The sequence below is a fragment of the Amblyomma maculatum genome, chromosome 8 (genome assembly GCF_055883805.1).
Source record: "Amblyomma maculatum isolate TAMU_Amacu chromosome 8, ASM5588380v1, whole genome shotgun sequence".
Taxonomy (NCBI): Eukaryota; Metazoa; Arthropoda; class Arachnida; order Ixodida; family Ixodidae; genus Amblyomma; species Amblyomma maculatum.
Genome location: NC_139351.1, coordinates 128,932,310 through 128,957,515, shown reverse-complemented (window position 1 = coordinate 128,957,515; position 25,206 = coordinate 128,932,310). Strand labels below are relative to the sequence as shown.

General features: G+C 51.2%; 1 protein-coding gene across 4 annotated transcripts in view; it reads right to left on the bottom strand.

The window, feature by feature from the left end:
* LOC146182547 (kelch-like ECH-associated protein 1) overlaps positions 1-25,206 on the bottom strand; it is an 81,914-nt gene that overhangs the window by 32,107 nt on the left and 24,601 nt on the right. For 3 of the 4 annotated variants that reach the window (XM_084577670.1, XM_084577672.1, XM_084577673.1), the window contains 3 exons: positions 21,835-21,984; positions 19,703-19,984; positions 17,999-18,411 (listed from right to left, as the gene is read on the bottom strand). In XM_084577670.1, the coding sequence (XP_084433796.1) occupies positions 17,999-18,411; positions 19,703-19,984; positions 21,835-21,984 (845 nt within the window). The remainder of the gene's footprint in view (positions 1-17,998; positions 18,412-19,702; positions 19,985-21,834; positions 21,985-25,206) is intronic. The other variant, XM_084577674.1, reaches the window with a different exon arrangement.

Below are 25,206 nucleotides of genomic sequence, written 5' to 3'. Positions count from 1 at the left end.
TTTCCCAACATCAAATCTTTCTCCAGCGACTCCTCTCTTCTCATCAGATGACCAAAGTAGCTGAGCTTTAACTTTAGAATTTGACCCTCCAACGAGCAGTCAGGGTTTATGGTCGACAATATCGACTGATTTGATCTTCTGGCAGTCCAAGGAACTCTTAAGAGTCTTCGCCAGCACCACAATTCAAACGCGTCAATTCTTAGGCGGTCAGCCTTTTTCACAGTCCAACTCTCGCATCCATACATCACAACTGGAAAGACCATAGCACGGGTTATACGGATCTTGGTTGGCAGACTAATGTCTCTGCTCTTTACTAGGCGGTCAAGGCTAACCATTATTGCTCTCTTTCCCAGAAGCAGGCGTCTCCTAATTTCATGGCTGCAGTCTCCTTCCGAGGTAATCTTGGCGCCCAAGAACAGAAAATCTGTCACAGCTTCCACTTCTTGTCCATTGATGCTCCAGGACTTGATAGGGCAAGACGCCATGATCTTCGTCTTTTTAATGTTCAGTTTAAGCCCAAACTTCTCACTCTCTTCTTGTACGCGCATCAGAAGTCTCTTGAGTTCCACTTCACTTTCTGCCATTAAAGTGGTATCATCCGCATATCTAAGGTTGTTGATACGTTTTCCAGCAATCTTCACTCCAGCTGAAGACTCGTCCAGACCGGCCTTCCTCATGATGCACTCTGCATAAAGGTTAAATAGGCAGGGCGACAGTATGCAGCCTTGCCTCACTCCTTTCTCAATCGGAAACCAATCAGTAAGACCATGCCCAGTTCTGACTGTGGCCTCTTGCCCTTCATAAAGGTTCCTGAGGAGACAGATGAGGTGAATTGGAACTCCCATCTCTTGGAGAGCTTGCCACAATCTGCTGTGATCTACGCAGTCAAACGCTTTCGCATAATCAATAAAGCAGAAGTAAATGGGTTTCTGGAACTCTCTTGCTTTTTCCATGATCCAGCGAAGGTTGGCAATTTCGTCTCTAGTTCCTCTGCCCTTGCGAAACCCAGCTTGCACGTCCGGAAGCTCACGATCCACATACTGCTGCAGCCTACCTTGCAGGATTTTTAACATCACCTTGCTAGCATGCGAAATAAGCGCGATCGTGCGGTAGTTGGAACAATCTTTGGCACTGCCTTTCTTTGGAATGGGGATGTAAACTGACCTCCTCCAATCCTGTGGCCACTGCAGGGTTGTCCAAATCTTTTGACATAATGTATGCAGTGTGTTAACAGCGTCGTGGTTGAGGTTTTGAAGCAACTCAGCTGGAATACCATCAATTCCGCTAGCTTTGTTCTTAGCAAGGCTGGCTAAGGCCCATTCAACTTCACTCTTCAGGATGCCCGGCTCGAGATCAGTAATCACAACCGTCCTATCACCGTTTTGTAAAATTTGCACCCCGCCGCACCGCTGCGGCAGTTTTCTCGGTTTTTGTCGTTTCCTTCGACGTGCGGCCAGTGCGAAGTCTTTTTCCGTCTTTGCACGCTTCGCGCTGTTCTTTTGAAGCGCTTAGCGCTTTATTTCAAGATGAGCTCGCGGTGTGTGAAGAAACGATGCGCCGTGGCACATTGCGACAGCATGGACAGTGCCGTCGGTGTCAAGCTACACCGCTTCCCGCTGGACTTTCACAGGTGAGCTCTTGTCAGTGTCGTCTGCTACAAGGCGTCTGCTCTAGGTATGCTCCGAATGCTTTCGTTGGGCTGTTCGCTGCTGTTTCTGTAACCAGTTCGTGCGCACGTGGCTTCATTTTTTCGGGGATATTTATGTACTACACTACAGGGCAATGAGCTGTGCGAAAGAGGCCCATCATTTGTCTGATTTATGGTGAGTTTCATGCAGCCGGCTATCACCAGCGTTAACTTGATACCGGGCTCTCGGGAGCAACCACGCGCATGCCACTGACCGGAAGGCCAATTTAAAACCAATTGTGCTGCCTGACAAGTCTGAGCACAACACTGTTTAGTTTTCCAACACCGCGAAGCCAATTTGACCCTCGCAACTGGTAGTATCAAAATTTAGCCACGTGTATATGCGCGGCCTTGAGGGCGCTTTAACTGAATTCACTCAGCAGGAGTTACTGCCTGTCTTCTTATTGCTATTCTGCATATGCATGACCGTTAGGGTAACTTTAAACGCACTTCATTCTCGTCAATCTTAACCATAGAAAAGTATAGCTACCAGCATGCCATGAGGACGAGCGTACGTAACCGCACTCTTAGGCGCTGAGAGCTTGGGGCGAGCATTTACTACCATAGTTCAGATATAATGGAAATATAATGTACTGCAGTTAGCATTGACAGGAATAATGACGCATTGGCGTTTGGAGTATGCAGTATTCCTTACGGCGCAATTGTGAATAACGTGCATGTTGCATCACGTCCAGGTGCCGAGCGTGGGTGCAGTTCTACCACAACGTCAGCCTGGAGAAGAAGACACCATGGTAGCTGCGAGACTTGCGGGTTTGTTCCAAGCACTTCGAACCGTCTGCGTATCTGTCGTCAAAAAGGCTGCGACCCGTGTTGATGCGCCTACTTATGTCATGTCATGTTTGCCTCAATTGAAGCTGTCTTAGCACTGTCTTCTATGCTTTTCAATTTCCTACCTGGCAACGTTCGTGGAACTGCGGGGCTTTTTTCTATCCGCACTGTGACCATTGAGATGAATAGCCAGCTTAATAAACTACTGCTTGAGCTGCCTGTGACGCGTATTTTTTGTTGGTGTGCTTTATCACTGTAACTGTGCACTTGAGCCTGTGTTTTGTGCATCATACCTTGTACTCAAAAGTACTAGCAGCAGTATTTCCACCAAGGTTTCCACTACGAATCATGCATGATTGCATTCTTAGCCAGCCAAGGTAAGCCAGCGCCTGAAAGTGTTGCTGCCTTTCTATGCTGCCTTCTTTGCCAGTAACTTTCATTGGGTTCCGAATTGCACATTAGCAAGGCCATAACTAGCAGGAACTCGAGCACATTTGACTGGCAAAGGTTGGTGCGCACTGAAAGGCAACCTTCATGAGATACCGGCTTGAAAATTCGGGTTGTATAAAAAGACCACTTTAAAATTCGCGCTAAAAACATACGTATGCGTGACATCATTCAACGTCACTTATACGTAGTTGCCCCCCAATATGGCGGTGCCCATGAGCCGCCATTTTTTGGACCAATGGGCGTCTATAGAACCTTCGCTACCATTGTATATCTACCTTGGCAACTGCGCCGCCGGCTCACGTGACAGTGACGTCAACGATTCTTCCTCCCGTAACCTGACGTCATCGAAAGACAAGAAGAAGGCGCCCCCACCGCCTCCAAGCGGCAAGAATGACAGACACTTCCCGGCCCTTCAGACAACCTCCTTGCTTCAGACAAACGGCGCTGCCGGCGCCCATGCCTCCGCGCCGCAACATAAGCAGGTGAGCAGCTGGGCAGGGGTTGCCTCCTCTCCTATCCCTTCTCACCTTCCTTCCCTCCCGCGGTCACCGGCGTAGACGCCGCAAACAAATTGAGCTGCTCAGGGCACAGAACGAGCAATTGCTCGCTAGAATTCAAAATTTGGAAGCCAAACTCACAGCCGCGTCGAGTCCCCAGAGCTCAGACGCCATGGAGAGTGAGCTGGAGCTGCCGGCCGCGTTTGCGTCAGCTATGGCCGCTATGGAGGCGCGTCTCTCCTCTCAACTGCAAAACATGGTGGAGGCCGCCATGGACCGCGTCGCAGCCAAATCGTCAATGGTTCCTGAAACTGTCTCCAAATATATGCACGATCATCCCAGAACGAGCCGTCGGTTGGTTTGTGGGGTTTAACGTCCCAAAGCGACTGAGGCTATGAGAGACGCCGTAGTGGAGGACTCCGGAAATTTCGACCACCTGGGGATCTTTAACGTGCGCTGACATTGCACAGCACACGGACGCCACTTCATTTCGCCTCCATCGAAACGCAGCCGCCGAGGTCGGGTTCGAACCCGGGTATTCCGGGCAGTAGTCGGGCGTCTTACCACTGCACCACCCCGGCGGGGCACGAGCCGTCGGGCTGGGAACCTTAAAAACACGTCCCGTCTTACAAAAACAGGCCGTCGAGCAGGGAACCTTAAACATATGTCCCGTCTCTCAAAATACTCCCGAATTATTGCGGATTCGGATAACGAGGACTCCAGCCCCGCACCTACTTCAGGTGCCGGCTCCGGTGTGGCGTCTGTACCAGTCTCACTAAATATCACTCATGGCGGGACAGCCTAACCAGCAGCCCCCCCCCCCCCCCCCCCAAATCATGTCAATCATTATTGGTAACGCAATGGAACTGTAGGGGCTTCAGGAACCGCCAAAAACGCGCGAGTCTACGCCTCTACTTAGAAACACTCGAAACTTTGCCCGGCGTAGTCGCCCTCCAGGAGCCGGCCAAATTAAACTACACGACGTTCCAGCGAGACCCCTAGTCCTGTCTGTTCGTACACAAATCATACACGGCCACAGAAGTGGATCTAGACCTAACACTTCCCTATTCGTATGTCATGGTAACGATGTTACCCCTCCGCCGCTCAGATCCTCCCATGCACATACTGAACATATACTGCTCCCTCAAACTAAAGCGAGTGACGTCCGCAGACATCTTTAGCCGTGCGCTGAAGACAGCGGGTCGAGACCCCCTCCTGATATTGGGTGACTTTAATGCCCCCAGTCAGCTGTGGGGGTACCGTAAAGAGGAGGTGCGAGGACGCAAACTGGCGGAGCTTGTGTCCACACTGGGCCTCACCCTCCACACCGACCCTGTTTACCCAACACGCGTAGGTAACTCCTTGACGCGGGACACGTGTCCGGATCTTACCTTCACTCGCAACATAGGACACGCAGACTGGGTTAACATCGAGGAAACCCTGGGCAGCGACCACTGCCTTCTTAATACCACGATCTACACACGCCCCCTCGACCGTCCTACCACACAAGCCCACATCCCTAATTGGACTACCTTCCGACAAAATTTTCCCGCCACTACCAACATTGCCATAGCAGAGCAAGGGTACACCAACTGGTCCCGGTCACTGATGTCACACCTTCGCACACATGAAACGCAGATCCAACTCACAGATGCAATAACGGACGTGGATAATCACCTCATTCACCTCTGGGAAGCTCGCCGCAGCCTTACACGCCGCTGGCGTCGCCAGAAACACAACCGCAAACTTAAAGAACGTATTGCCGATATCACCCACCGAGCCGCCGAGTACGGCCCAGCTCGCTGACTCGAACTGGGTGGATCGTTGCAATACAGCGGCCCGACAAATGTCTAGCCGTAATACATGGATGCTCTTTCGAGCTCTCATCAATCCTACGCAGACCCGTACCGAAACCCGAAAACATTTACACCGAGCAATCCACTCCTTTAAAGGCAACACTAAGCAGCTGGCATAATCGCTCCGGGACCGCTACTTGTGCACAGCTCAAGACCCCCGAGGATCGGTCTACTCCTACGCAGGCAAGGAGAACTCGGAGCTGGACAAACCTTTCCAGCTCCACGATCTTCGGGCCAGTCTAGTCAAAATGAAGAGAGGCACCGCGCCTGGTCGGGACAAGGTCATCGTCAAGCTTTTGGCGAACCTGCCTGACTCGACGTAATAGTGCCTACTCGAATACATTAACGCAACCTGGACAGGGGAAACCCCCTTAACCATCGATTGGAAAACGGCACTTGTGACTTTCATCCTGAAAGCTGGCAAACCAATAGACACGGATAACCTCCGCCCCATCTCTCTCACCTCCTGTGTGGGCAAACTAATGGAGACTATGGTGCGCGATCGGCTATCCGAGTATCTTGAACACAGGCACACTTTCGCGGACACCATGTTCGGATTTCGCCCACACAGATCCGCACAGGATGTCCTTCTCCAACTTAACAGAGAAATTCTCAACCCATTCGAACGCCCCCACAATGACCGGGTTGTACTCGCCCTAGACTTAAAAGGCGCTTTTGATAACGTCACACACGAAGTCATACTGACCCATCTAAGTGAAACACTGTGGCAGCAATACGTTCAATTATATAAGACAATTCCTTACAGACCGACAACCATACATCAAAATACAAGACAAGGAGCACGGACCATTTATGTTCGGCACGCGGGGCACACCTCAGGGCGCAGTTCTCTCCCCGCTTTTTTTTTTTTTTTTGAAAACATCTTTATTTATTCAGTATTCTCAGAACATGTGGGTGGGCCGCCTAGTCCGGTAGTCCATTGGCTGCTGCTGCTGCGCTGGCCCTCCCCACCAGCCAGTGCTGACGGTCAGGATCATCGCTGAGCAGAATAGCCTCCCACTGCTCCTCCGAGGGGTTGGGAATGGGGTCAACTAAGGGATTAAATTGGCATGCCCACACCATATGGTAGAGGTTAGCTACCTCTCCACAGTGTGGGCACTGCGGAGAGTATAGTGTAGGGTACCACAGGTGTAATTTAGCTGGTGTTGGGTATGTGTTGGTTTGTAGTCTCCTAAGGATGTTCTCTTCTAACTTATTGAGGGATTTGTGTGGTGTTGGGTACTCCTTTCTGGCTGTTCTGTATGGCGCGAGATTGTCAGCATACACTGCTAAACCTATCAGGTCACGGCACCCTTTATGGTCATCAGGGGGAGACGCCCGGTATAGAAGAGCTCGGGCATGCCTGTGAGCGGCTTCGTTTCCTCCTGGTAGTTCCAGGTGACCGGGAAACCAGATGATTGATGCTTGGTTGGGTGGGTGCTTAGTTAGCAATGACAACCCTGACTTATGAATTAATCCGTAATTGAAGTTGCGACAGGCGTTTTGAGAATCAGTGAGCACAACGGCGTTGGGGTTAGATGCTACAGCTAATGCAATAGCTGCCTCCTCTGCGTGAGTGGGGTTAGATGTTTTCACCGAGGCGCAGTTCACCATCGACCCCGCAGGCGTTGAGACTACGATAGTCATGACTCCATTGTGTGGTCCTGCTGCGTCCACGTAAAGGGTGTTAGTCTGCTTGTCCCATTTCTTCTGCAGGGCTTCCCCTCTTGCTATCCTCCTCTCGATGTTATATGCGGGATGCATATTCCGCGGAATGGGGTACACGTTGATGCGTCTTCTCACATCGCGTGGGACCTCTTCCCTTTGGTCAATTGTATAGGGCTGATTAACATGGATCTTCTCGAGCAGTTCTCTGCCGGGTGTTGTAAGTGCGAGCCTATTGAGTTGTGAGAGCCATTGTGCTTCCCACATCTCTTCGAGGGTATTATGTACTCCTAGAGCCATGAGCTTGGCCGTTGGCGTGGAGTTCGGTAGCCCCAGGGCCGTCTTGTAGGCTTTCCTGATGAGTGTCTCCAACTTTTCAATTTCCGACCTGGAGAGGTTAAGGAATGCCGTCCCGTACATTATCCGCGAGATCACGAAAGCTTGCACCAAGCGAATGGTGTCCCTTTCCTTCATGCCATGGTGTTTATTTCGGATACGATGTATCATCCGGAGGATTTGCTCGGTGGATGTTGTAAGCTTCTTCATTGTGGTGGTGTTCTGTCGCCCCTGCGGGATATACTGCCCTAGGATCTTGATCTCCGTGGGTTTCTGTACTGGGTGGCTCTCTATATACACCGAGATGTTCTGTGCTAGGGGTGTCCTCGGGTTCTTCAGAATTAGCAACTCGGACTTTTCCGGCGCACACTGGAGGCCTCTCTCCCTGGCGTACCGGGCCACCGTGTCCGCTGCTGCTTGAAGACGCTCCTCGATCTCGGCGTCACTCCCCGAGTTGCACCAGACAGTGATATCATCCGCATACAATGTGTGTTTGATGCCGGGAATTTCGGAAAGAAGGCCTGGTAGATCTTTCATAGCTAAGTTGAACAAGAGGGGTGACAGTACCGCTCCTTGCGGAGTTCCCCTCGGGCCTAGAGTGATGAGATCTGATTTTATTCCACCGAAGTTTATAGTGGCTTGCCTGGCTGATAAGAAGTTTTTGATATAGTTGTAGGTTCTTGCGCCACAGTTGGTATCGGCGAGGCTTTGCAGGATATTTTTATGTAGAACGTTATCGAACGCTCCTTTCAAATCAAGTGCCAGGATGGCCCTTGTCTGTGACTTGGGAGGTGTCTCAAGGAGGTCTTTGTACAAGTACAACAGGGCGTCCTGTGTTGATAGGTGTGGGCGAAAGCCGAATTGAGTGTTAGGTAGGAGGTTGTTATCTTCTAAGTATCTACTCAGTCTCGTGTTGATGACCCTCTCTATGAGTTTCCCCAAACACGAGGTCAGCGATATCGGTCTTAGATTATCCAGTTTAAGGGGTTTGTTCGGTTTCGGAATGAACCGAACCTCGGCTGTCTTCCAGGATATTGGTAACGTTCCTGTAGCCCAATGCTGATCGTTGAAGCATTCCACCAGCGAGGTGATGGTGTCATCGCTGAGGTTAAATAAGAGCTTCGCTGTTATCTGATCTGGACCTGGAGCTGCATTTTTTCTCATGGCCGCGATTTCTGCTTTTATTTCTTCTTTCGTGAGTGGGATGTCCAGCTCGGGATTCGGCAGCCCAGAATACTCCGGCTGTTCCACGACTTGGTCAGTGCACAGATACCTGGTCTTGAGCTTTTCCATCAACTCTGTGTCCGTACCCGGGGTGGCGTGTACGATCTTCGTGAGCCTGTCTTTAGTGGCCGACTTGCTGCTGCTGGGGTCGATTAGGACACGTAGGAGCTTCCAAGTCTTTGACACCCCTAGCTTCCCCTGAATACCATCACAGAGCGAATTCCAGTTCTGTCTGGCTAAGGATATGGCATAGGATTCTGCCTTTTTGTTTATCTCCTCTATTTTTTTCTTGAGTTTGCGGTTAAGCCGCTGTCTGCGCCATCTCTTTGTCAATGAGTGCCTCGCTTCCCATAAATGTAGAAGGTGCGTATCGACCGCTGGGCAGTCCTCTGTCGTGCAGACCTCTTTTGTAAAGGCTTTCAAAGTGTACACCTCATCTTTAACCCATTCCTCTAGGTCGGTAATAGGGTTTGCAGGAGATGTCTGGGCCTTTCTCCACCTGTCCCAGTTCGTAACTCTTGCGATACCTATTTTGCGCTTGCACGCATTTGTGCTTATCTCCAGAGAGAGTATGAAGTGATCGCTTCCCAGGTGCTGTTCGGTATTCTTCCTAATGGCGCTTTGTATGTTCTTGGTGAACGTCAGGTCAGGACACGTATCTCTACTGACACTGTTTCCCAGCCTCGTAGGGTAAGTGGGATCGGTGAGGGTCGATAACCCTTCTTGCGTCACTACTTCTTCCAGTTTTCTGCCTTTTGGTGTCGCTGCCGGGTAGCCCCATGAAGGGTGTGGTGCGTTGAAGTCGCCCCCAATCACGCAGGGGGAATGGCCCACTGATGTCAGAAATTTCTTTATGAGGGAACCCAATTTTGCGTGCCTGTCTTTAGGAGGGCTGTATACATTCAATACGTGCGTGCTTGCCGCTCCTCTTTGGAGAGGAAGAATAGTTATATAGCAGTGCGCAATATCCGGCTCGAAAGGGTCGTGCAATATGGCAGTGTATAATTTGTGCACTAACGTGGCAGTTAACTGGTCGTGCTGGTAGGTGACATAGTCTTGGAGTTTAATAGGTATTAGGTGGGGTTCTTGAATTAGGATAGCTGCCGGTGGGTCAGACTCCTGAGATATAAGTAGATTTAGAGCAGCCTGCTTTCTCCTGTATCCCCGGCAGTTCCACTGCCAGATCTTTACTCTAGGTTTGGCTGGCATGTTGAATCCGTATCGGATGGCTCGTCCACTTGCATTGTACGAGCGAATTTCGACTTATGTCTTTTATACGCATGTTCCTTCCGAAGTGCAGAAATTGCCGTCTCCGTGTATCGTCGGTTGTTTGCAATCTGCTCTCGAATTTCTTGGAATTGGGCGTTCACGTAAATTGGAAAAGCTTGAAACTCCTCCTTGAAGGACCTCAGTTCTTGGATAATTTGTTGATAGACCTCGCCTAAGGCGGGCTGGGAGCTAGGTACTACCTGCTGTTTTTGGTTTTGAGGAGTCGGCTGAGTTACCGGGGTTATTGCGCTAGTAGTAGCTCGCTTAAGCTCTTGGTTTTGGATTGTTAAAGCACTGACTTGTTTTTTCAGACTTTCTATCTCTTTTTTGAGTGCTGCCAACTCCGTGTTATTCTGAGGGGAGGACGAGGGGAGGGGAGGCCACTCTGCAAAGCTCACCTTCGAATCTGAAAGCTGACCCGAGGACGTCTTCTTCGGCACCCCGGTGGTCTTGATGAGGTTCTCTTTCCCTTGTTCTTTACCCGCCTCCACGTGACTAGCGTTCTGGGTGGAGCCTGTTGCCCGGCGTCTTGAGCTGGAACGGCCGCGGGAGGCGGAACGAGAGCGGGAGACTGATGACGACGCTCCTCTGTGTCGCTGTGCAGGCTGCTTCTTCTGCCTTGGCCTGCTCCTATCTTCTTCATCTTCAAGTTTCGTTGTTGATGCCGCGTTTGATGACGCGGCACTAGCGTTCTTGTTCAGCGGTCTCTGGAATTTCTCCTTGCAGTCTCTTGCATAAGTCTTGTGCGGGCCCTTGCACAGCGCGCAAACGGGTGTGCACTCGTGCGTCTCATCTGGATTCGGCGTTCCACAGGTTTGGCAAGCAGCCCCCTTGGGTTTCGGGCAGACATCTGCTCGGTGACCTGGCGTTCCACAGTTGATACAAGCCGCCCTTGTTTTCCGGTAGATGTAGCAGCGGCGCTCTGACCACCCGTAGTTGACCGTGAAGGGAACCTTCTGCCCGGCGAAGACGATGACTGCCGACGTAGTCTTGCCCAGTCGGCGCGCTCCCAGGATGGAATGGCTGGGTGAGGACACGTCTTGGAAGATAGAGTCATCACTCACTTCAGGCTTGATATTATGTATGACACCCCTGCAGACATCATCTGGCAAGGCAACATAAGCGGTGACCGTTATACTCTTGCCGTCGAGGTGCAGACAATTAAGCTTGGCGAGGCGGAACGCGTCTTCCTCACAGTGAGTACACACCATTATAATGTTCTGCTGGCTAACAACGCGCAGCGTTGGCTTTTCTTGTAGAGGGGTGTTGAGGGCTGCTTGGATCCCTAATTCGAGATCGTAGGAGCGTGGAGCCACAGATTGCAGATCCACCGTGGTTTTAGGTCGGATGATGACTTTGTATGGAAAATTCCTGAGACTCGGTAGACGCGGAGGTCTCGGTGCAGGAGGCTCTCGGTGTTCTTTGTTCCCCTGCTCTTTCTTGGGAGGCGTGGATTTAGCTTGCGCCGCTCTGTCGTTGCGCCGGGACCATATGTTCCAGCCATGGCTGTTGTCTTCCTTCGGGAGATCCTGCGGGGGCATCAGCTGCTGCTGGGATGTTGGTACAAGAGTGAAGTCCATCTCCGTCGGGTCGTAGCCTCTTAGAGAATTCATCGTGGTCATGGTAGTCATCAATGAAGCGGGAGCACTCACTGGCGAGCGTCGTTAGACCCGCGTTGCGCGAACGCTATGCCGCGCATCCGCGGGCGCACCGGCGTCTCCGCGGCGGTAAGGCACCCCAACCCCTTGGCCGTTAGGGTTAGCGCTCTTCACGGGGTAGCGAGAAGTCAGACAGCCGAAAATGTGGCACTCACAGGCTCACTGGTGGTATCAGGCGATGTCAGGTGTTGAAGGCAACCCGTGGATGCTAAATATATGGTGATCCAGTATTCTAATCCGCCGCAATCGAAGATTGTCAGCGGAGCCCATGAATCGCACGTCCGCTCCCAATGGTGGAGGAACGCGCTCCTCTCTCCCCGCTGCTTTTTAACATTGCCATGATGCGTATACCGGCCCAGCTGGCTGAGGTCGAAGGCGTGCAGCACGCGCTCTACGCCGACGACATCACCCTATGGGCAACGCAGGGCAGTGTGGGCGACATTGAAACCTGCCTGCAAACAGCGGCGAGCATAGTGGACCGCTATGCCCGGCGCTGTGGTCTTCAATGTTCCCCCAGAAATCACAGTTTGTGCATCTCCGCCCCTCTCAGAGATGCAGTACACAAATCTCGCTGTCGCTTGCGAGCGGTCCAATTCATGAATCAAAAGAGATCAGAGTACTCGGTCTCTTCATCCATCACCAAAGACGCCCTGACACAACACTAGCCAAGCTCCGCCAAGTGGGGGACCAGGTGGGCCGTATGGTCCGCCGGGTGTCGTAACAAACGCGGGAGGTTGCGAAGTAAGGATGCCTTGCGGCTGGCAAACGCCTTCGTAACCAGTCGAATCCTGTATTCGACTCCTTACCTCCACTTGCGGAAGCACGAGGAGGATCCTTGAGGTGATCCTCCGAAAAATCATGAAACGTGCCCTCGACCTCCCAATCTCCACCTCCAACAGTCGGCTCATGGCCCTAGGGGCGGTGAACACTTTCAGGGAGCTTCGGGAAGCACATTTGATGAACCAATATACCCGCCTCACACTGACAGTGTCGGGTCGCCGCCTTCTTGCCCGGCTGAACATTCAACATAAACAGTTCACAGAGGAGAGGCTCCGCATCCCAGAACTCTGGAGACGCGCCCTCAGAGTGCGGCCTCTTCCTGCCAACATGTCACGAGAAGACCAGAATGGGCGGCGCCTGGCGCGGGCGGACGCCTTGGCCCGCAATTATGGCAACAAATCAGGTGTGTTCTACGTGGATGCCTCGGGCCCCCATCCGGGGGGCTGGTACACGGCCGCTGTCGTTCACAACGGGAACACAGTCGATGGCCTTACATTCAAGGCCAAATCTATAACACACGCTGAAGAGGTAGCCATTGCACTCGCCGCCTCAGACCACACTTCTAAATATATCATCACCGACTCACGAGGGGCTTGTCGGAACGTCGCCCAAGGGTGGACCACCCCCTCAGCCTATAGAATATTTCAAAATTGCTGTCGGGACACGGACCCCGCGTGCCGATATCTCGTCTGGGCTCTTAGCCACCAGGGTCTTGCAGGGAACGAGGCAGCCGCCCGCGCGCTCTCTCTCCGGGCAGTTTCCTCGGGACTCGAATCGGCTGAGGACATCGATTCCAATCCGGCCTACACATTCAAAGATATTGTAATTTTTTATCCAACCTCGCGTCGCAAATACCCTAACCCCTGCAAAGGGTTAGGAAAAGCGAACTAGAGGCTGCTCCTGCGCTTCTTCACTAACACAATGCTGTGCCCGGCAGTACTTAAACATTTTGACTCACAATTCACTGGATAGTGACAGTACTGTGGGGAGGTGGCTGACACTTACCACATGGTATGGGCCTGCCAACAAAACCCATCTCTTCCCCCCATCCCTAACCCTTCCCGGGAGGACTGGGAGGCGACCCTGCTAGGCTGATGCGACCTACAGGCCCAAAGGGCCTTAACGCGGCGTGCGCGGGCGGCGGAAACCGCCAATAGGGTCCCTGACTAGGGTCTCCACCAAATATTATAAGGCCGAAGCCCTTAAGGCTCCGCGTCAAACCTCCCAATATGAAATAAACGTTTTCACCACCACCACCACCACCACCTCGTGCGGACAGAAGAGAAAATAGAAAACAGAGAAAAAGAAGAGGAATATAAAGACGCACGTCGCAAACAGCCGTCGTCCACCACGGAAACGGTAGAGCGTGCAATTACAGCCTATACAACAGATAAAAATATGGTAGCAGGCTAGCACCCGCCGCAAGAGGCTGTGATACCTGTCCCAGTAGGGACAGGAGCAGCCACCCCTTCTTTCCTTTCCCGTGAACCAATTATCACGTGGGTAATAAATACTGGGATATAATGACTTTTTAAAAACGTCGCTTTGGTTAACTATATATCGCTATCTAGCCAGCATGCCTGACGAGCCAAAATGACAGCGAAGAAAGCAGCTCGTGTACTCCCCTGATGGGACAGGTAGGTCACCGCCGCTTGTGGCGGGGGCTAGCCTGCCACAGAATTTTTATCTGTTGTAGGCCGCCATTGCCCCCGCCACCGTTTCGGTGGTGGACGACGGCTGTTGTTGCGGCGCGCGTCTTAGTTCATGTTTCTGCTTTTTGCATACTGACCTCGCCCACTGCCAACCCGCCCCGCCACGTGGAGCTTATCTGGGTGCCAGCGCACTCTGGGAACCCTGAGGCCGCCAACAGCTTAGCCTGAGGTCTAATACGCCGGGCACAGGCGGTCCCCGCGTCGGAGTTCTCCCGGGAGCGCATGCACACGTTTAAAGAGATGACTCAGGCCTACCGGGTCGAGAGACAGATCTACCCCCACCTCACTCCTCCCTCAGCAATCACCACCAAACACTATGGCGTGGCCTCCAGACGCGAACCCTTCCATCCCCTTACATTAGGTCCCGTTATCACCCCACTCTCACCGACCCCTCCTGCACCCTTTGCAACCACGCAACTGCCACCCTCGCCCACATTCTACTCCAATGCCCGGCGGATCCTCCCCCGCGGGGTCGGAGCACCTCACCACCTGGGAGGAATGGTGGTGAGGTGGTTTTTGTCAATTTCTTGTCAATCTCACCACTTTATTAGATGTATTTGATAATATCTTGTATCCTATATATTCTGTTTGCTTTTCGAATAAAAAATCAGTTGTGAGTAAGCGCTCGTGTGTGTTTCCTTCTCTTTTTGTCCTTGTCTTCTTTGCGCTACGTTTTCCTAAAATGGAATGGGAGACCCTGCTACGCTCTGAGGACCCGGTCCGGCAAAAGACCGCCACAGACCGAGCTGCCGACGTCATGAACCGTAGGAACATGAACGTTTCAGTGTAGTGGGGCCGTGCGGGGGCCCAGGGGCCTGCGTGCCCCGAACTCCTCTGTTAAAATAAATGTTTTTTTACTACTACTCTCTCCCTTTTCTTTCTTCTCTATTTTCTCTTCTGTCTGCACGAGGCAGTGGAGGTGACTCAGCTACAGAGCCAGTAGCAGGCCCGTGCATTTTCTCTTCTTCCTACAGCCACAACAACAACATACTGCACTTCCACCACTCCTTATGTGACCTTGACATCAGAGCCATCGTTCGGCTACAAAGACCAAAACGGCTCCAATGAAACAATTCAGTCACAGGGCGATGTTCATACGACGTCACGACCACGCCATTTTGCTGTCCAACGTGCAGATTCAGCGGCGCAGACGGGTACACGTAGCAATGAGTTGACTATACGTGCGCCTGGCCTGTTTTCCATGTGCAACAAAATGGCGGCGACAGCGCCAACAGTGCAATAATACATCGGTGGGGATTACCCAGACACAGCAGCCCGCGCCGGTCTCAGATAAAGTCCTTTATTTCGTCTATGCAAGGTGGCAGCTTGTTCAGCGGACTGTAACATAGACGTCGGTATTGCTTTTCTTCTTGAAGGCCATTATCTCGGGAACTCTGGCCGATGATGGGGAAAATATAATTTTGCCGCATTACATATTTTTGGCTCGTTATTTGAACCTCAAGCAGGAAATAAAGGACGGCGCCTCGACTACCAAATATAGTATATCGCCACTCGTTTCGTTTGTTCTTTGACGTTTCCTCGTTGGTTCGTGGGTTAGTTCCCCCCTCACTTGTTTAATCCTGGTTTGTTCCCTAGTTCACAGTTTACTTTATTCCTTAAATTCCTGCAGCATTTGTTCGTTTTCGTACAGACCATTCGTTCAAGTAAGTTCGTTCGCTTGCTCACCACGTTCGTTCATTCAGTAGTGATTTGTCCGCTAATTCGTTTTTTTTTTTTTTTGTTTTTATGAGACAGACTTAAGTTCTTGTCAGTGCAAACTCATCGAACTGCTCTGGAACGAAGTTTCCTGAATGGTCGAGAGGGTCGTGGTGTCATCAAGGTCACAAGGTATTAACCTTCCCAAGGACCTCCTAACGCTGTCAATTGGCCTACTCCCAAAATTTGGCACTTAGCCCACACGCCCAAAATGTGGTAATTGGTTCAGCCCCAAAGTTGAATAGTGTGTGGATTAAGAGTCGGATAGATGTAATACAGATAGACAATTAAATGTAAAATATTTGAACATGAAATGGCGCTCTGTCCCATTCTTTTCTTGTGTGTGTGCGTGTTGTTTTGGCGCCATTAACTTATCGGTAAGGGGAGGGGGGCATTGTCGCATTTTTCTTTGGTAAAGAAAAAAAGACCCTTAAGTATTTTATATTTTCTCCCGTTCGTATAATCGAACTTGGGCATATTTTGCGATACGCTTTGTGCAGTTTTCTTGGCCTATTTATGCTAAATAAAGTGAGGTAACTATAGTTCTTCAGGGCGCTTACGATGGAATAACCATGACTCAATGGCCGGCTGATGTGCTCTTCACTCCACCGCACTGCAACATAAAGTGCGACACCAACCTTTTGTTCGCTGTGTTGTTAGGAATAAACAGCCTCAATACTATTAACACACAAATGAATCGTTCTGACCTTCGCTTATGCCGCTCCGCTGGAGCAAAATCGCACCCAGCTCTACTGTGATACTGTAGGCGATGACAGTGAAACAGGCGGCTTGTGCGGCAGAAACGCGCCGTGCGATGTCGGCAACGGCACCATTCGTGAATGATTTTTCTTTCGACAAAGTTTTACCGCTACGTCGACGCTGGCGTTGCGATCAGCGGCCCCTTTCAGAGGGGCGTGGCTGGTACTTTATCTGGTCACTTGCGTCCAGCAGTGCGTCGCCCGTGCTGCGTCCTCGCCTAAATAGTCGTACACCATGTCCCAGATGCAGGGAGTGGGCTTGACTTCTGTAGAGGCGAGGGACCCGGGCCATCAGGCAGGCACAGACAGTGAACATATAGTACATATGCAGTGACCAGCTGCAAGATCAGTTGGCCTTGATGACCCTGGCCCAGGACATTCTTAACGCTTAATGCAATGCGTTAAATAAAGTTGTTTCCTCCTCCTCCTCCTATGCAGTGAAATGGTACACAGAGAGTACTACATAATAGACAGGGAGTCCGTATACACGGGCAGTATCACAAGCACCTGGAGTCTAGATGGTTCTGACAGCACATGGGCGAAGGAGATACTGAAGCAACCGCACTAAGTGGTATAAAAAAAAAAACGAAGGGCGTACTTTCAACTTATTTATTTGGAAGGATATTGCGCTTTATATGCAGAAAATAAATATGACTGTTGTTTATTTATGCGAAAGCATTACTTCGCATGTTCACAGATTTCTGTCCGCAGACCGCAGTTGTAATTGTGAGTGATTTTGAGCAGTTGTAATTGAAAAGTGGTAGAGGTTAATGAGAGGTGTCAATCAATAGAGGCTGCCGTAATCTTGTGTCCGTAAAAATAATTATACCTATAAGTTAATCAGGTAATTAATTAGAGGCAAGAAATGTAAAATTAAAGGCGAAACTGGTCTCATTAACCAATGGCTTGGGGCCACATTTGAATATATCAAATACCAAAAAAGTTCATTAAATCAGACAGTTAAGGTGAAGTCAGGGATGTGACGTCACGCAACCTGAAGTCGAGCCAAAAAAGGACAGTAAGGTATTGGCACGCAATTTGAAAGTACCAAAGACTAAAGTAGTTAATTAAGGCTGTCAGTTAGGGTGACGTCGAGGACGTGAGGTCACGCAACCGGAAGTAGAGACGAAAAAAGGGCATAGAAGGGATTGGCGCGTTAGTTGAAAATACCGAAGACTAGAATGGATAAACAAGAAGTGAATTAAGCAACTAGAAGCAACCAGAAGCAACCAACAGCAGCATCCGTGCTTTCGCATTACTCCAATGCAGATTCTGCAGCGCTTTTCAATTTTTTATCTGCTTATATTATCTATTTTATCTGTCAATTGCTTCATTTTTTTTTTTCATTTTCTTTTATGTAAAAATTAACACCACATCCTTCAAGGCAGATTGAAAGTGCGCGCCTCGTCTGTCCGTGTTCACGTCTTTTTGCGCCACTTAGCTTGAATCCTTCAGTACGAAAGACCAACTCTTGTTTTGTTGGCGAAAGAAATGCCTGGAAGCAGAGTTTCACAGTGCTCGCCAACTACCAGCTCATGAAAGCGGCGGGATCTACCGATATGGCATCGCGTCTGCATTGAGTACCTGCCTGAACCACTCACCTCTCGACACTACTTAAGCAGTTGGTTCCGTGCGATCCAGCGACGGCGTAGAGCAGGCCGTCCAGGACGGCGACGCCTAGCCTATGTCGCGGCACTTGCATTGGGCAGCGCTCGCTCCATTCATTGCGCGCCGGGTCGTAGCAGTGGACGACGGCTACGTCTTCGCCCAGCTCCCGCGGGGGCCTGAGCACGCGACCGCCAACCACGTAGAGCAGGCCGGACAGGAAAACTCCTCCCGGGCCGCTCCTCTCCTGGGGCAACGGGGGAAGTGCGCTCCACAGCTGGGACTCGGCGCTGAAGCAGTCCACGGAGCTGAGAGAACGGCGGAGGTAACCGCCGGCCACGTACAGCAGTGAGGGAACACCGGGGCTGCGTTCGTCGCAGCAGTCGCAGTCCCGGTACAGGGTCAGGTCCTACAAGGTGGGAGTAAAGGTCACAAACAATCGCGTAAAATATGTCCGGCGACGATAGGTAACAAAGTGCAATGGTCCAAGTATAGCAATGGTGGACTAGGATGATGAAAGCTGGAGCACTTGAAACAGAGATTACTAAATTCAATTTCGAAATGAAAAACTAATCCAACGGCAGACGCTAAATACTGATCATCAATGATATCCGGCGCCAGCGTCATTAAGGCTAGTTGGTCCATCATTTTGAGGGGTGGATTTATCGTAATCGGGTCAGCAGAAGAATGTTCCAGATTAGCCCAGGCTTCGGGGAAGTCGGGGCATGCTTCTTGCTCCCTGCGTTTCAAGCGCTGAGGTTTTCGTCAAGAGTGTAATAAGAAATGTAGGTTCAAATATTAAATGGTGTGACCCCTGCGACAATGCAGATGTCAAACTGGTCACTTCAGCGAGGTGAATTGAGGCGCTAATCGGTGCATGGATTATGGGTGACACAAATGTGTGTGCGTGTGTGTGTGTGGGGGGGGGGGGGGGGGGGCTTATAAGCTCTGCCTTTAAGGGCATGACGCGAAAGTGTTAACGCTTCCCCTTGCCCATCACTCCCGGCGTGGCTTCCCTTGCGAATCCTCGTTCAAGAACATGCACTTAGCTGCTCGCTTAATCACTCTTTAGCATACAGGCTATAATATTGTGTGAAAGGCTACCTTGTGCAGACATCGAAGTCAACGTCAAACTAGCTGGTGCTGTTATGTCAGCATCCAATGGTCCTTGAGAGCTGGTCTTCACCCTCACACCTCAAAGGCGAAGCCCGAGCTGGTAGCGTCTGCCAACTCGGTGATTATATGCGGTCACGTGACATCTCAAAATAATACGACCGAACAATGCCCGCCAGCCACCATCTGCCAGAGCCCACGCCCGTGAGTTTTCGCCCACGCGGGATTTTTCGGATAACGGGATCTTTAAGGTTGTCGCGTTAAACGCGCTTATCCAGGACGGAGACGAATGAGGGACACTATTAGGGCAGTGTCGTAACATGATTCATATGGCTATGAATGGGCTCTCCTCTTTGTGGGTGCTCACTACAAAGAATACTTATAAATAGGTTTGTTTCCACATATTTTACTGAAAGGCTATCTTCTTCAGGCAGATTGATTCTGTTTCATCGTGTTTACACCCCTCCTGCTCCGTTCTGTGTAAGCGCTTTTCTCGCCCATTTATTCAACTTGGGTAAGCCAATACGCAGGACAGAGTGCGCATGAACAGTGATTTGCAGCAGGGGAGCAGTTAATGTGCACCACACCCGTATGACGTCGGCCAGGTAGTCGGCACATGCGGGCCTCTCTCGCAGCAGCGCGCAGTGGGCCAGCTGGCGACGCAGGAAGCTGGGCGCGAGCCGGTGGCATCGCACCGCCTTCCTCAAGGCGCTCTCGAGGTCTACTGCGCGCCGCCGCTCGTCGTGGCGCACCCAGCGCACCAGTGCCTCATACACCTCGCTCTCGCTGTGCACGTTCAGCGCATCCTTGCGCAACAGCTCGAATAGGCGCACCCACGGCAGGGACAGGAACTCGTCCAGCCGGCACACCTGCAGTCAAGAGCCACGCTATCATATGAGACAAAGAGAGCACCGCTTTGCTGGTCTAAGCTGAATACCTTGGACTGATGTGTAAACCTTGTACTGTGCAAGTGTCAGATACATAGGACGGCCCCGTGAAGAGTAAGACGACGCCGAGGAAGCACAGTTGGTAACCCAAGGTGCACAAAGCAGCCCGGAGTTGGAAATAATATGTTGTCTCTATGGCATTTCTGGTTAAACAACGCATAAACGAAGGAAGAATCAGTTTTTTGTCTTGCTGTTTCTGCGCTGTTGGATGACAGTACGGACAACCGAAAAACCTGTTTTAACACCCTATTCGCGATACGGATGGATGCGAGTCCCTTTTGAAACGGGGTGATGGCGGCTGTCACCATGCTAGGATTTTTTTCTTTTTTTCGCACGGTAGATGTCGCCGCCATGCGGCCGCCTGCGGTACCATCCAAGAGGGGGTCACGGCAGCCAACGAGGCGAATTAGGGTTTGTCACCATTTCGTGACCATGCAACTAGGAGGCCATAGAGTTACTGTCACTGATTACCATATAGTATTATAATATAACCACAGTGTCGGTTAACAGAACTAGTCGGTCATCGTAGCAGAAATTACTGAGCGAACCATTTCCATTTTTCATACAGGTATCGCGCCAAGTAAATGCGGACTGCTGTCTATATTTGACGCGTTCGGCCACCTAAACTACTGCTGTAGTCGCTGCTTCCCTATTTTTGGCCCCGTCGTCGGCCAACCTGTCTTACACTGCGGATTTAATTGCGATGAGCAGTATGCTCAACTGCACAACTAGGCGGCGATGTCAAGTACAGTAACATATGATGGAGCTGCCGCTAAATGGACGTAGAAGCTAGTCTTGCATGGAGGCGAATTGAGTGACGCGGATAGCGTACAGCGTGCTGAACGTGCTTGTACCGCCTTGAAAAATAAGGGCCTAACAATAGAGTTATGAAGTCTGAATTATGCCTAGAGTGTCAGGTTTCACATTACGAATTAGCGGGATGCTTCCACAAGCAGTTTATACGTGGGCAGAAATAGCAGTCCATCCAATAGCACACTAAGAATCCCATCGCAAAGCGAGGACTTCTTACATTGGGAGAGGCTCATCCACATAAAGTGGCGGGGGAAAACTAATAAATGATGATAATGATGATGACGAAACATTTTTGACATTGGCTTAGATTAAGGGAAGGCTGGTCGGGTCCCTAGTCCGGGACACCGTTGGTAAAAGCCGCTGTCCGTGCTCTTTCGACGAGGGCTCGTTGTTCCACGAGGTCCCAGCCTTCTCACGTTGACTGATTTATTACATCAATACTGGTATTTTGTTGACAATCCCATACCATATGCTATAAGTTTGCCTTAAGGCCACAAAATCTGCACTGCGCCGAAAAGGATTCGGGCTCAACGGCGTGAAGTGTTGCTAGATTATTAAATGACATAGTTTGTAACCTTCGAAGGTGACACTCTTCTGATTTACTAAGATAAAGTAAATTGATGTGGACGCGTTTGATAGCGTAGGCATCATTTTGGTTTGGCATTTCATGCAAGCATGCAGCTGGGGCTGACGTTCGCCGCATCATGTTGGTGACCATGCAGCTTTTTTTTCTTTTTTTTTTTTTAAGGCAACATCTCAGGAAATGTACGATCACAGGTTAGCATACTTGCAGCATAGCTGTCTGCGCATTTTGTCCTCCAACAAAAACCCCTTTCTTAGGCAGAAACAAAGACCCCCCCCCCCCCCCCCCACACACACACACACACACACATCTCCGACGCCAAGCAACGTGCACGGTCATCCGCGGAGCCTTCCAAGATCTAAACAGTTGCACATACCATGGAGAAGTGCTGCTCAGCGAAGCGCTCAGCGCGCTCCTGGAGGTCCCGTATATGGTGCTGCTGGCAGAATTCGGCGATGCCAATGCAGTTGGAGGGGTCCAGCTGCCACTCGAGGAATCTGCAGCAGGTGTTTGTTACGCGTTGCACCTAGAAGGGTGCCGCTCGGAGAGTCACTTGCGCTGTCCACACCACGGGGGAAAGAGAAGGCACACTGATAAAAGAAGCAGCTAGAGAAAACCCCCTACACTTAGATTGACCTGCGAAAGAAAAAGGCGCTTGAGTAAAGCAGAACCGGGAGAAGTCGTCCCATTGCATCCGGGCCCCTTGTTCTATGCTCTCGTTTACTCAGTGCCTTTTTCTTGACGCCGTCCCTCCACTTTGCATGTAATATTGATTCGACTAACATGTCTAGTGCACAGATTTACGAGTACCTTTACCCGCTAGGGCACTAAAAAAATATAGATCACAAAAAAAAAAAAAAAAATCAAAACTCGTGCGCAAGCTAACTGTATTTACCGAAAGCAAGCCGATATATTATCTAGAAAATACTTGCTAGCGCTGTTCGCCCCCCGCCCCCAATTAGTATAGGAAGCTTGCATGAAGCGATGCATGCTGTGTAATACGCCATGTTGTTGTCGGCAGCACACGGCGCAGCACGGCACTGCTACACAGCCTCGTCTGCATAGTCGCGTAATGCGCGCAGACGATGCTGGCGCGATCGGACAGACCGACTGCGGGTTGATTCCAAAAGTACGTCTGCACGAGTTCGAGAAGGCAAAGGATCCCTCTAGCGACGCGAATGGGCCAACACACGGAGATCGACGCCAATCCGGGAAAGTATCATGAATGTGGCGATGTCGAGGCGCATAGATTCACCAGCACTGCTTTGCATTTCTTCGTACCCGATCTTTCAAGCACAGCGTCGACGTTCCTCCGAAATCTGCCGACATCTTGCACGAGGGCGGCGCCGCGTGTTTGCTCGGTCGAAAACGAAAGGCACTCGGTGCCCGCCGTCTACTGTCGACAACAACATGGCGGATTACCCAGCATGCATCGATTCATGCAAGCTCCTTATACAATGGCAGCCCTATTCTGCCATGAAAACTTGACACTAACGCATAAGCAAGACATGATTACAGGTTTCAGACGTTTAGAGCTGCTTTTTGTGCGTTCGTCAAGCTTGTACGAGGAAGTGCCACTGACAACGCACTGCATGGTGTTGTGCCGGTGGGGTTATCACACAGTAGCCCACCGTCAACAGGGTTGTGCCAAGGAGCTGGTAACGCAGCGCTCGTCACCCGTTTCGTGAACGAGGGCTGTCAGCTTCCTGGGCGGTAGCGATGAATCCGAGTCGGCGTTGGTGAGATGAAGAAAAGGCTTTATACACTATTTACATGTATTTACACAACAAGATCGGCTCTGGGGCCGAAAGCTAACATAGCCATACGCGACTGTTCTCGCGCAGCGACGGCCGGGGAGATTCCGCCGCGTCCGCACTGTCAGGGGGCGAACTGCTCCCGATGGACGCTAGTGACGAACTCACACACTCGGAGTCTCGAACGGAAGCACTTGAGACTCCGTTGCTGAGAACCGTTGACGTTCAAAATGGTCCAATCCGACGGCAGCACTTTCGCAGGGCCAATGGGAGAGCTTGCTGCGCTCTCGCTTCAGATATGCCGCGGGGCGAGAAGGGGTTCACCGTCAGGGCCACGGCGCGCCGTGCTGTCTGGACGTTCAGCGCATGTTAAAACACGTCGCTTCTGTGCCTTTGGTACGGCTCGCCTCCAGTGCATTGGTGCTTTGCAGAGAAGTATCCAAGTTTGTGAAGGAGGCGTTCGCCGAAGAAGTTTGGCGTCCGGCTGAATTTCTAGGCGGCTTTGGCCAGGCACAACAGCACCCCCGCCATCAGACAATGCGCCGGGAAGACGAGCTGCTCGCATGTGGCTCGGATGCCAGGCGCGCTCGTTCGCCAGGTTCCTCCAAGCTCACGTACAGTGTCCGGGCGCCAGGCAGCCTCACGTGCCTTGGGTTCCATTCGCCAGGTCAGGATCTCTGCCGACAGCCTTGTTGCCGGGGCACGCCGATCAACTTCGCTCGGGTCGCTCCGATGCCCTTGCCACTCGCCACTGGTAACGGTAGACTTTTCTGCGGCTTGCAAAACCGACCGACAACAGGCAACACCCAACACAAGCAAGTACCCTCGGTCACCCGTCAAACACCAGACAGAGTCAAAATTTCAAATTCAATTAGCTAAATTGTTGTCCCATTTTTGCTCCCACTACAACAAGAGACAAGTGTAGGATGCTGTACACAAGGTTCAAACAACAATTTTGCACATTAATGGTACATTAAATAGCAAGGAAAATTATTAATAATCACTAATGAAAAATTTCCCTTGAAATCACTTGGACCGTAAAGCACAACTGAGGAAGTAAGGAGGTCATTCAATTTTGCCCCGATATGCCTACAAAGTTACCGTTAGCGACGAAATGGTCGTCGAAGGTAGCCATGTCTCGAATGCACGACTCAAAGCATCCGAGTTCGCATTGTGCTGCTCTCTTCCGCAAGCGGCAGAACGCGAAGCAGTATTCGGGCGGTCTGGCTCTCCTCCCTCCACTACAGCCTCTGCTGTCCATTTCTCTACGAGACCTTTCTTTCCACTTTGGGTGTGAAAGAACAGACGTGCACAATTTGCTCGCTTTGTTGAACGATCTGTCTCGTTCCTTACGCTTAGCGCACCAATCGCGCATTTTCAGAGCACGGGTGCATTTGTGCCACTGGGATCGCCGCTTCTTTTCCTTTCGCGATCGTTTGCGTTTTCTCACCTTTCGGTGACAGCGTTCTTTCATGCACCTGCCTTTCCGCTCTTTTCGGCGGCGGCACTTGAGTTTTTGCTTTCTTTTTGGGGCCAGCTCTTTCAAGCTGCCGATAACCGGAGCTAGTATGGCGCCGACATCGTCGGAGTGCGGCGCCGCGCCTGCATCGCGGCCAGCAGCGCATGACTCACTGCCAGTCGCGTCCGAACAAGGACAAGGCTCGCTCACGCCAGCCCCCGAGCTAGGCATATCGTCTGCAGGCTCGCCACTCAAGTTACACTGATCCGCCGGTGTGCCGCATCGCTCAGCGCTAACCGGCGCATGATCAAGGTCGTCTGATAGTTGGGGCGTTTCGGATCGCGTGAGGTCCATGTTCGCACCAGGGTTGTTTTCGCCAATACAATTGAGCGCGTCAGGACAGGAAGATTCATGGCTCCAGTCTAGTCGCTCGCTGTCGACTTCACAGGTGTGGTTCTCAACAGCGTCCGCGTCATGGGCCTGCCTTCGCTGTTCACCACTCGTGGGCTGCGCAGTTTCCATGAGCGCAACTTCG